A 12,987-nucleotide genomic window follows, 5' to 3' on the forward strand; every position below is an offset into this window, starting at 1 on the left:
TTTTCCTGGTTAAACAAAAAAAAAGGTGTAACTCACAAAAGAACAGATGGCAGTTTGAAAGAGCCGGACAACCTATTAGGGAACCTTGGTGGTGTCACCATTAATGACATCACCTCAGAGGTCACAGACGAATGCTTTTATTTTGTAGCAGAGCCCCCCTTAGCTACTGATATAACTAATGTTCTTAGTCCCTGGCGGTAGAATAAATTAATTATGCAATTCTCTTCTCCTGTAACTTTTCACAGCACTTAGGGTGTGATGTGCTAAACTGGGAAACTTCCAGAAAACCTTAAAACAGGTGCAAACATTTGTTGGCTTTTCAAGCTGTCATCAGTGCTTTATAGAGAATTTTAGCAGCAGTACATGGACTTGGAATGAACGGTCAGCATTTAATGTGAAACACGATTTCTATCTCGGCAGAGTGTGGCGGTGACCTGAACGCAGCTTCCGGAACGATCAGCTCTCCCAATTATCCCAACCTTTACCCACATTACCGTTTTTGCACCTGGAGGATCACGGTCCCCGTAGGACGAAGAGTCACCCTCACGATCATCGACCTCCGCCTGGAGCAACACGTCGGCTGCAATTTAGATAGCGTGGCGGTATGTGATTCATGTGAAGCGGAGGGCGTCGGGTGGGGCGCTAATGCTTCAGACATTCTAGTGTGAGTACCTGCATAACAAGGAACTTGAAGACAATGTTCAAAATGCTAACTTAGACGACCATGATGACGATGATGTTCGGATATTAACCGACAATTTTAAGTTAACACCTATGAACTGTAAGAAATGGCTAATTAGAGGAGACGTCCATGTTTGACGTCAGTATGTGAAAACATGGAAAGTCAGTGTCAGTGTACTGAGCTTTCAGAATCTCAAGGTGGAGCATTCACCTGAGTCATCATCATCATCATTGATACTCTCCAAGGGAGCAAACAGCACAGGCCTTCATCTTGAGAATGGTGAAAACCAGCACTCGAGGAATAAGGAAAGTGTTAAAAGAGAATGCATCTCAGTGGTATTAAGACTTGTGTGTTTCATTTTATTTTATTATTTGAACAGCAAAATAATGCAGTGGTTAGCACGTCACTGGGTTCAAATCTTGTGCCCAGTTTGCACAATTTTCCCGTTTCTGAGTAGATCTTCTTCCAGGTACATCAATTAATCCTTCCAAAGAGTTGTGGGCCAGGGGTTTTATAATTTTCCTCTTTTCCTTGTTTGAGTTTTGATTGAAAAACCCCAATTCCTATTTTCCTGCTCTTTCATTTTTAGGGTAAGGTCCCCGTTGATAGTGTCTAATTATTCTAATGTTCTAAAGATAGTAGGCCTCAGTGGCACTTTAGGGAGCTGGGCAAGAATCTTAATATTGTGGCTCCCCTCTCCCTTTTTACTTTCTCATATACGAAGTATAGGGAAAGTATTGTAATCATCCAAAAATTTGACCTCGAAATTTTGATGAATCTCGACGTTTTAGACTTCCCTGAGTCCGATTTTCTTTCTCGTAGGGAAAGTCTTGTAATTGGCCAAAATTTGATTTCAAGATTTTCTTGAAACTTGATATTTTAGACCTTCCTGAGTCTGATATAATTTCTCTTTGGGAAAGTACTGTAATCATCCAAAAATCTGACCTCAAAATTTTGATGAATCTCGACGTTTTAGATCTCCCTGATTCCAACTTTTTTTTCTCATAGGGAAAGTATTGCAATCATCCAAAAATTCAATTTCAAGATTTTCTTGAATCTTGATGTTTTAGACCTCCCTGTTTCCAATATAATTTCTCGTTGGGAAAGTATTGTAATCGTCCAAAAATTCAACCTCGAAATTTTGATGAATCTCAATGTTTTAGACCTCCCTGAGTCCAATTTTTTTTCTCGTAGGGAAAGTATTGTAATCATCAAAAAAATTCGATTTCAAGATTTTAATGAATCCCAAAATTTTAGGCCTCCCTGAGTCTGAAAATACCATTTTTGAAATTATGTTTGTGTGTTTTTTGTGTAAACACAACTTGTATACAAGTATTGGGTACAAAACATAGATTTGTATCAACTTTTGAGCTCTTTCCGCTAACCAGAAGTGGTACATTTTTATTAATTTATTAGTCCGACTTCTTGAACTTTACTTTTATAATAATTGTTTAATATATGTTTAATTGATTTGAGTTGTTGTTGATGGTTCTTTAATGTACATCATATAACAATATAATCATTGTCTTGCGGTATATACGAGTATACGAGAAAGTCGAGGGGAGACCACTGTCGTTTTTTTCAGCCTATATGAGCCATGGTGCCTTTTCGGTGGGTTTCTGGAGCAGCCTAGTTTTGTATTTGCATACTGAAGCTTTTTTTGTGAGTTTAGAGAGCTGGCAGATCGTAACCCATGTGATGGACTAGTGACCTGTCTGTGGTCGTTTCCTGCCTTGCTGGGATGGGACTACGTGGGTTTGCGAATGTTGTGTTGTATTTTTATTATCATGTATTTTCATATTTGTTTCTTTACTCCACAATTTTATGTCGGATTATCACGATAAACGAGATGCATGTGTTGATATCCTACAGAGGTATACACATGAAATTCCATTCGCTATTTGCGTTTATCGTTTTTAATTTATCTTCCATTTTTATCCTTATCTTTACTTGCTTTGGGTGAATGACAGCCATTAGTTGATATGCCAGACAGACTTAAATTGAATCCACTGCTAACAGTTCTACCAGACTGTGTGACTTCTAACATCTGTCCTCTCTTAGGTGTACAACGGCCTGCTGGGTAACTCACCGCAGTTAGCCAAGTTCTGCGGCGTCGTAAACCCCGGCACTCAGGTGAAGTCTTCCGCAAACACGATGATGGTGATATTTGTCACTGATGGATCAGTGTCCTCGGGGGGATTCACCGCTGACTACAGCTCAGAGGAGGATGCAGGTATGAAAAGTCTTTTTATGTTGAGTCAGCCTCAGGAGGTCCGGCTGCTACGGGACAGCGGTTCGTTTGACAGTTCATGGTCTTATGTAACGACTCGCTGCGTTCATCTCACGGTCTAATAAAGCTGTCAGGGTGCTGGTACTGGAACAGTGGGCAGTGCATGCAGACACCACACACACCGTGCCCGGGTTGGTCCGCTGGCACAGACCCAATCACATTACAAATCTGTCAAAGGGCTAATCTTGTATTCGCCATGTCTCATTGTTCTTGATATATTTTTGGGTTCAAACCCACCACTGAGATGCAAAAATGAGCAAAACAGCTCACCACACACAAGCTCAGTGAGACAAGCTAAGAACATTGTAGATTGTCATTAAAATGGCAGACGGCTGTTTCAGCTCCTTCTTGAACTCCACACAAATTCCACGTGTGGTCATCGCCTTCCTTAAGAGGGTGTGATGCCCTCGTGCCTGTAGCCATGGGCACCACCCTCTGCTTTGGGACATCTGTAGTCTTGACCGAGGTGGACCGGGCTGAGTGTGCAGACAAGTAAATATGAATGAATTAAACAATTACCCTCCTTAGCATTAAGCCCAAGCATGAGTCAGGCTCAGAAAATATTTCTCTGCATTTTATCACTTTACGGTAACTCATCAATATTCATGAGTGGGGCGGAGCCTTCAAACAAAGCACAATGGCAGGTAAACAAGAAGCTGGAAAGCAATTTAAGAACAGACTGAGACTGAACCACTAGCTAAATCAAGCGACTGTGACGACAAAGTGAATTGGCTCACAGATAATGTAACAGATGCATAAGGCAGTGAGTGACCAAACCCGGTCAATTCACTGTAATGCAAACAGGTGCATGGCAAAAAGACAAAATGACTGCGATCAAATAAAAGGAAAAGCAAGACGTTAGCCTCCCTAAACACTCTTCACAATGCAGTGACTGTCAAAGTTCCCATCAGGAGACATGTGGCCCTACGGTGTGGTAGCCTGCAATAACATGAGGGACGTGTTGAGTGTGTGGATCAGGCGCCGATATTCTACCCTCTTGTTTGTGAGAAACACAAAATAGATAAGAAAAGTATGGAAAGAAACACACGTGTCCTGTCCCAGCTGTGACATCGGCGACCATCTCTAAAAATGTCACACAAAGGACGTGTACTGAATCTGCAACAGTACAGCAGTGGACACTTGACACTCCAGCTCCCCAAACACCCAACACAAGCAGCCTCAGTCACAAGTTTAAAGGCTAAAGAGTCTTTTATTGTGGGAAACTCTTCCCTATAAGCTTTTCCCACTACCACAGCCACAAGTACAATAAAGCACTGCACAGCACAGCTCCTTTCTTTCTGTCTGTCACTGGTTGCTGCCTCCTCCACTCCTCCTCGCTTGCGTTGTCCACTTTCCTCCCAACTCTGGACCATCCATGTGCGGCGAGCACCTCCTTTTATCTCCCACCCGGGAGTACTTCCGGTGCTCTGTAGGTCCAAAACCACTTCCAGACGAGGTGGAAACCCCAGGAAGTAGGGCTCCCCAGTCCCTGCAGCACCCCCTGGTGGCACCCTCAGAACTCAACAGGGCTGAGTTAAAGAACTCCATGTTCCAAGCTGCCCTGTGGGAATTTGAGACACTGCTGCAACCCAGGGGGAGCTGCTATTTAGTGCTCTGGGGGAGATCATGCCCTGTGCATGCTTTCTCCCCCAGGTCCTTCCATCTCATGGGCACCCTGGCTGGGTAAGGATGCAGGCCATTTCCCACAGCATACATTTAAAATCTCTAAAAGTTTTGAAGAAAACTCTCTTAGTTCCTATTGCTTTCTCTCTCTCAATCCATATACGGAGCCCACTGCATCCTGAACTGCCACTTCAGCAGGTCTCCACAGCTCCCATTGCCCTTCATATGAATTCTTCTATACCCCACAGGCTCCTCTCCATCTCCCCATCTCGTCGGCTCCACAGCTCAGCAGACTTGATGCTGGCCACGATGTGGAGCCTCCAAAGCAGCCCTCAGTCCTGCACTCTTTAAATGAATTAACATGCTGTCCATGCTGTCCTCCCACATTTATCGGGGTACCTCTCAGACCACTGATTTCTTCAAAGAACAAAAACACACACACCCCCCCCACCTACACTAACTTGCCCCCTGTAATCCAACAAGTGGCTCAACTAATGCCACCTAATTACAGCACTATCATTTCCTTCGTCAAACTACAACACTCACTCATGTCTGCGTCCATCACCAATGAGAGCTATGCTGTCAGGTTGTGTTTGCAAGCAATTCAAACCAATAAATCAAATTAACAGAACGCCGCCCTCTGTCTTGTCTTACCACGGGGGAATAGGAGGTTAAGTGACAACATCCAATGGCAGATGTCAAAAAGCAGTGAATGGTTGCTATCCCTGAATATTGCCAGCAGGCCTCAATAAAACCTCAACTGAATTTGGTGACTCATGAAGTTCTCCACAGGTTCGGATGGTCCGCACCCTGAGTAATTCCTGCCCGAACCATCCCAGAAGTGGATGTCAGATATCCTTCATTTTTGCACACTAACTCCAATGCATGGTGGTTGTTTTGTAGTCTGCGGAGGCCTCCTGGACAACCCCAATGGAGGGAACTTCACTTCTCCGGGTTACGACGGTGTGAGCAACTACACAGACCTCCAGAGCTGCGAGTGGACCATCGAGAACCCAAGCCCCATCAACTCGTCCATTTACATCAAGTTTGACGACTTCCATCTGGAGCATCACCAGACCTGCATCTATGACTACATCGAGTTTCGGCTAGGTGGGTCACCGTTTGACCGTCTCATTTGTGATGGTTCTTATTAAAACTGCGGAACAGACGTGTCCTCTTTAGGACAACGCTGCATTCACTGGCCAGAGTGTAATGTGCATCAACTTCACTTTCTACACAATCTGTTGTGTTGTGAATTTAATTTTACAATTGATAAATTGGCCATTTTGCCAATCAGTGTACACTCAAGTAGAGAGGTTTGCAGATTTATGATAAGCCAAAACCTGACATCTCTCCTTCATATTCAGTATTCACACCCCGCTTTGTAGAAGTCACTTTAGCAGCATTTCCAAGCTTTGCCCACCTGGGTTTGACCAGTTTATCCCATTCATCTCAGCAGATCCTCTGATGCTCCATTAGGTTGGAAGTTGTGGTGGAGTGAAATTGTGTATTGAGCCGTCACCTCAGTCTGAGGGGTCAGACACTCTGGAGAATGTTGTCCTCAAGGACCTCCCTGTCTGTCCGTCTGTCCGCTTTTCACGAGACAACTAGATAGATAGATAGATAGATAGATAGATAGATAGATAGATAGATAGATAGATAGATAGATAGATAGATAGATAATACAGGCACTATATAATGATAGATAGATAGATAGATAGATAGATAGATAGATAGATAGATAGATAGATAGATAGATAGATAGATAGATAGATAGATAGATAATACAGGCACTATATAATGATAGATAGATAGATAGATAGATAGATAGATAGATAGATAGATAGATAGATAGATAGATAGATAGATAGATAGATAGATAGATAGATAGATAGATAGATAGATAGATAGATAGATAGATAGATAGATAGATAGATAGATAGATAGATAGATAGATAGATAGATAGATATACTTTATTAATCCCATGGGGAAATTCACTACTACTTCACGGATTTAGATCGGGTTTTTTTCTATGATTTGCTTGAACACTCCAGTTGATGTTGCGACTTCTCTCATCATGCTTGCAGCACCGATTTATTTACGTGAATCCGAGAGAGACGCAGCGGGCAGGGCCCTCCTCACTCACGCACCATCCTCCGCATAACTAGCGAACGAGAGAACTACGTTAACAGGTTTAGATCGGGTTTTTTTTCTAGAATTTGCTTGCACATTCCAGTTGATTTTGTGACTTCTCTCATTGCACTAAGCATCAGAGTTTGCTTGCAGGAGTGATACGAGGTGAGACACAAAAATAACCGGATTGATAAAAAAAAAAATGTATATATTTATTGCTGAATTCCAGCATTGTAAACATTGTCACCTTCTCTATAGTCCTCCTCCCGATCTCTACACCGCTCCATACGTATCTTCCATTGATTGAAACGATGCTGGAAGTCTTCTTGCTTGAGGTTCTTCAACAGGCCTGCCGTTTCTGTCTTCACTTCATCCATTGAAGAAAAATGTGTTCCCTTCAGGTCACTTTTGATTTTTGGGAACAAGTAAAAATCACAGGGAGCTAAATCAGACGAATAGGGAGGATGATCGAACACAGGAATGTTTTGGTCAGTGAAAAACTGCTTTACAATTTGCGAGAAATTTGATGTTGATTCGCTGTTCGATTTTTTTCACCCTTCATTATCACAGCAATTTTGTTGTGCAAATCCTGACTGGGCTCTTCACAGGACATACCCAGCCGGTCCACGGTTTGAGAGGGCATGTAGGAGGGGATATAGTTCATTGATTCACATCCGACTGACCGACAGACGGTTTTCCAGGAAAGCCCCATGCCCAGTCCGTTTAATTTTGTGTCTCACCTCGTATATTTGCGCTAATCCGAGACACAGGCTGCGGGCCAAGGGGAAGGGGACGCCTGACGTCAGGAGTGGGGAGCCGGTCAGGGCCTGTTTCACTACTACACGGGTCGGGCCACAGGGGACGGCTAGTAAACACCTAAATGATGGCGTGCTGCTACAATGGTGGGGTCTTCTGTCAGGTTCTCCCATCACAACAGATGACCACTGAGTTTTTGGTCACCTCTCCTGATGAGTTTGGCCGGAAACCCAGCTCAAGGAAGAGTCCCAGTGCTTCCAAACTTCTTTCATTTCACAATTTATGAGCCCACTGTGTTCCTGTAGAAATGGTTTTATCCCCTTGCGCTGATCTTTGCCTCACCAATATTGAATCATGGAAGCCTACAGAGAGTTTCTTGGATTTAGAAAGGTTCAAGTGTACCTGTGTATAGAATGTCCCACGATTCACACTGCTTATGGACTGTGAGAACAACACAATATTCTGTCGTGACATGAGATGACCCTCATGCTGTTTTCTTTCCAGATAATTCAGACGGGGAGTTCCTCGCAAGGTTCTGTGGAGAACACGCTCCCGACATACCTCTGGTGACCTATGCGTCTCACATCTGGGTGCTGTTCCACAGCGATGAGCTGGTCAACGACATTGGATTTTTAGCCAAATACACATTTACAGGTAATCCAAGTAATCCAAGTGAAACAGATTGTCTTTCTGGGTGCTTTGGGGTCTTCTTTATTGTTAATTATTCGGATTTTTTGTTATCTATTAAAAACATTTACCCAAGGTGATTTCAAAAAATTCCACTCTACATAAATTGCCTTGGAGTTTTATGTTAAGAAAATAAAAGTTTACAGGAGTACAAAGAGGTGAGTCCTGAGAGTTCAACACATCCATTCTTTGACATGGACATCCCAACCCTTAACAAGAGGAAGGTTGAGCAACCAGGTGAGATACCAGGAAAACCAAACCTTTACAAGCAGAACATCTGCACCCTCTAGAGTGAGCCCCACTTAGTGCTCAATTTAGGGCTGCAGTCTCCACCAAACCATTCTGTTCACATCTTTGTCCCCCAATGATGCTGCGCTCTGCCCCTGCAATCGGTGACATGCGCCACACACAGAATAAGTTGCATTGTTGTGTTGTCAAACATCAGGGGTGAGAGGAGGCCACTTTGCCTGACACCCACTTCAACCTTGGATTCTCCTTTCCACTGATTCTTATGAACAACTCTGTGTTCTGATTAGGGTCTGGGGTGTGCCATTGGGTCAGGGGATCTTCCACAAGGAGGGAGGACCGATGTAGGCTGTCAAAAACCTTTCTGAAGTCCACAAACACAATTTGAACTGGGACCTTCCATTGTCCAAGTATACAATACAACACAATACCAGTTATTGTTATATACCCCAAAATCACACAAGGAAGGCCGCAATGAGGTTTAACAGGCCCTGCCTCTTGACAGCCCCCCTGCCTTGATTCTCTAAGAAGACAAGGAAAAATTCCCAAAAAATCCGTTGTAGGGAAAAGGCAGTTCAAAGAGAGAGACCCCCTTCCAGGTAGGTTGGGCGTGCAGTGGGTGTCAAAAAAAATGGGGTCAATACAACACAATGCACAGAACAGAACACAAGTCATCCTCAATACAATACAATAGTGCAACAGAAATATTACAAGTACAGAGCAGAATTCTACAGTAGATGATATCCCATAATAGGATTTGGATGTTGTTCAGAGTCCTGGAGACCTCGGCCATCAAGCTGCCTCCCCCTATTGGCCATTCCACAGCTGAGTCAGTGCTGGGCCAGCCATTTCGATGAAAGGACACCTCTACCTGAGGACTCCAGTGATCCTCCATCAGAGATGACTTTACCTTAGGCAGGCAAAACAACTTGGCAGGTGGGCACCAAGTGGCACATTTGAGTACAGAGAAGAGAAACAGAATAGGTGAGGGTCAGTAACAAATTCTAACTATCATGTTACTTATAATTAACAACAGAGATACAGTCTACACAGTTAATCAGCAGCTCTAGTCAGGGTGTGCTAAACTGAAGTTGTGAGTCTTCAGCCAGGATTTGAAAGCTGAGACCAAAGGGGCATCTCTTATAGTACCAGGCAGACCACTCCACAGTTTAGGACCCCCTGTAACTAAATGAAGTATCTATTGGAGGACAAAGATGTGGCCCACCTAAGATCTTCCTTTCATGAATCCAGCTTGTTCCTCACAGGTTGTGGTTTCCTCTGCCACCAAAATGCTGAAAGACTTGGATTTAATAGAAGATCTTGCTTGGTCTGCTATCAAGCAGATGCCAAGACTCACAGCAGAAGACTGAAAACCTGGTCAAAACAGCTGGAACTAAAGGTTCTCAAAGTCAACACGAGGAAATCCCATCAGGTAATGAAGTGGAACACCAGAGTGGAGGTCTTAGTGGAAGTCCAGAATTCAAGGGTGGAATTACAGTGTATGGTAGACTGTTGGAATAGGCAGAAGAGTGTGAGTAGCTGGGCACTGTCAAAGTTCAGGATGGGAAGGATACCCTTTCACATTGACATACGTGTGGGGTCACCACAGTAACAGGAAGGAGACCACTGAATTACAGCTGTTGATTAAACTTCTTCAATACACTGTCAATTACAGGAGAACGTGATTAGTGGGCCTCTCTGATGTGCTTGCAAGTTACTGATGAGCGGACCCTCAGAGTCAGAATTCTGCTACACTCGGTTATACCGATTAACCTTGTACAAAAGTAACAGTGCGACTGGTCCACGATTAAAAGACTTTAATTAAAATGCTTTCTAAGAGTTAACAAGAATAGACGCCATTCAATATAATCAAGTAGTGAAAATCATGTTTAACAGTAAAGTTACGACGAATGGCGACTGCCAGCCAGAAAGTAGCAACAGAATTAGCAGAGCCGATCAAGTCTTTGTTAAGCTGAACAACATATGGAAATCCAACAACCTGAGTATCCATACAAAGATCAGGATATTGAAGAGCCACGTCCTCATTGTCCTTCTGTATGGCTCAGAATGCTGGAAGACCACCACCTCCATTGAAAGAACTTGAGGTGTTCCAGCCCTGAAAACTGAGGATCTTCTGGGCAAACCCCATCTTAAACAAGGACATCAGGAACAGGACCAGTATGAAAATTATCTCAGAGGTCACACAGTTGTATTGATGGAGATGGTTGGGTGAAGTCCACTGAATGCCATCCATCTCCATCTTCAGGACAGTCATCTGTGGGACGACACAATGGAAAAGAAGCCGAGTCAGACATAAAGAAACCTGGTGTAGAACAGTGGAAATGGGACTCAGAAGCTGAGGCCATACTCTCCAGACAACCTTCACTGCAGCAGATGAAACACACACAGTAAGTGACACTCCATGCCATCACCTCCACCTCAAGACAGTGCACAGAAAAACCAAATGAATTTCCACCAAACAGAGCCGAGCACTAAGTACCGGGTTCTTATTTCCACCACTGAGAACACAGTAAAGCGTGAAGGGCTGCTTTTCCGCCAATCAGAGTTGAGCACTGACTTCTTCTTGTTCTTCTTCTGTGGCTATTCCCATTTTTAGATGAGGTCTGACTAGTCTTCTCCAATAGAGGTTTCATCGTGATTTTACAGCCGGATGCTTTTCCTGATGCCAACCCTTCCCATTTATCTGTGCTTGGGACCAGCTCCAATATGAAGGCTGGGTTAGTTGAGTACCAATTATTGGATTCTTATTTCCACCAATAAGAACACAGTAAAACCTGAAGGGCTGTTTTTTCCACCAATCAGAATTGGGCACTAACTGTCAGCTTTTTTCTCGACCAATCATAATTGAGTACTGACCATAGAGCTCTTATTACCACCAATTAGAATTAGGCATTGATTTGAACTTTTCAGTGACTGTCATTTCCACCTGTCGGAGTTTAACATTGGCTGAAGGCTTTTTAGTTCCTCCAATCACAACTGTGCACTGGCTGATATGCTTTTATTTCCAAAAATAAGATTTAAGTTGTGACTAAAGTATTCTTATTTCACCAACTGCAGATGAGCAAAGAATGATAGGCTCCTATTTTGACCCATCACAACTAAGCTTGAACTGAAGGCTTTTATTTTCACCAATCGGAGACAAGTGCTGACTGAAGGGGTTCTTATTTTCCACCAATCAGGGCTGATCACTGGCTAACGTGCTCTTATTTCCGCCAGTTGCTCACTGACTGATGGGCTCCCATTCGCTTCAGCTAGACTTAATCACTGACTGAAGGCTGATCTTTCCACCAATCAGAGTCGGGCACATCCATTTATCCATCTTCACCATACTTGCCTAATCCAGTTCAGGGTTGTGAGGTCTCAGTCAGGAATGTCTGAAGTAGGTGGACTTGTAGATACTTGAGGTTTGGCAGATTCACTAATGATTCCTGTCGATAGAATGCAGATTTGTGGAAATTGAACATCTACTATCTTGCCTTGCACCTAATGCTAACAGAATCAGCCCAAGCTCCCCGAGGCCTGGAATCGGATTAAGCGCCTCTGAGGACATCATGATAAATTATAATTATATGGTGGTGGAGTCTGGAGGAGGAAACAACTACCTTGGATTCCTGTCCAAAACCAAATCAAATACAAAGGCAACTGCATATAAATGTTAACTTAAAATTGGGGAATATAGCGTCCCCTATATGTGGAGTACCAGTACAAAGATGATCTGCTCCACTGAATATGTATGGCACACTTCTAGAGCACTGTGCCCAGTTTTAATCTCAATTTTATAAAAAGAAAGACACAACATATCTAGAGGAAGTCCAAAGAAGAGCAACCAGACTGGTTCAGGACCTCGGAGTGTGAGCAAAGAGGATAGATGGAAGGAACCAAGTCTTTTCATTTAAAAAAATGGAGATTCAAAGGTGACGTGAAGGAAGTTTTTAAAATTATGAAGTGAGTTAGTGGCATGAATTCCAACTGTTACAGTAAAACGTGTCCTTCAGCTAAAGCCCAGGGGGCACCACTTGGTCCTACTCACTGGTAATATTTCTGAATCTGGAGAACTGTGGATACCAAAACAAATCAGTCTGTCTACCCTCAGTAAGTGTCATGGCTCTGATGTCTTCCAGATTGTGGAGGCCTGCAGACTGGTGAGAGTGGAGTGGTGGCGAGTCCCGGTTACCCCGAGCAGTACAGTAACGTCCATCGCTGTGCTTGGCTGCTGGAGGCACCAGAAGGTCACACCATCAAAGTAAGTCCATCCCTGTGTGTGTCTCACGCCCTGGTAAGGTTTCCACCTTTCAAACCTCAAAGGGTCCGGAATACGAGTCATACTGCTCACCTGCAGTCAACTGTAACACCATCGGCCACAGTTTCCTGAGATCCATGAGCTGATCCCAAAACCACAATCCTATCCAAGACTTGCCATTGGCCACATTTTTATGATTAACACATTAACCCGACCAGCCCTTCACCTAAGTCTGGCTCCCCAGGGTAGGTTTCACTACAGGTGGCCTAACCCAACAATTCAACAGGCAGGCTTTGGCCTTCACAGGC

The 12,987-nt window shown here is 43.6% G+C and overlaps 1 protein-coding gene across 1 annotated transcript in view; it reads left to right on the top strand.

Annotated features, from left to right (window-relative positions):
- cubn (cubilin (intrinsic factor-cobalamin receptor)) overlaps nucleotides 1-12,987 on the top strand; it is a 291,472-nt gene that overhangs the window by 220,124 nt on the left and 58,361 nt on the right. The window contains exons 48-52 of the mRNA XM_051929225.1: nucleotides 421-602; nucleotides 2,744-2,915; nucleotides 5,499-5,705; nucleotides 7,990-8,139; nucleotides 12,561-12,682. Of these exons, the coding sequence (XP_051785185.1) occupies nucleotides 421-602; nucleotides 2,744-2,915; nucleotides 5,499-5,705; nucleotides 7,990-8,139; nucleotides 12,561-12,682 (833 nt within the window). The remainder of the gene's footprint in view (nucleotides 1-420; nucleotides 603-2,743; nucleotides 2,916-5,498; nucleotides 5,706-7,989; nucleotides 8,140-12,560; nucleotides 12,683-12,987) is intronic.

The sequence above is a fragment of the Erpetoichthys calabaricus genome, chromosome 6 (assembly GCF_900747795.2).
Source record: "Erpetoichthys calabaricus chromosome 6, fErpCal1.3, whole genome shotgun sequence".
NCBI lineage: Eukaryota > Metazoa > Chordata > Cladistia > Polypteriformes > Polypteridae > Erpetoichthys > Erpetoichthys calabaricus.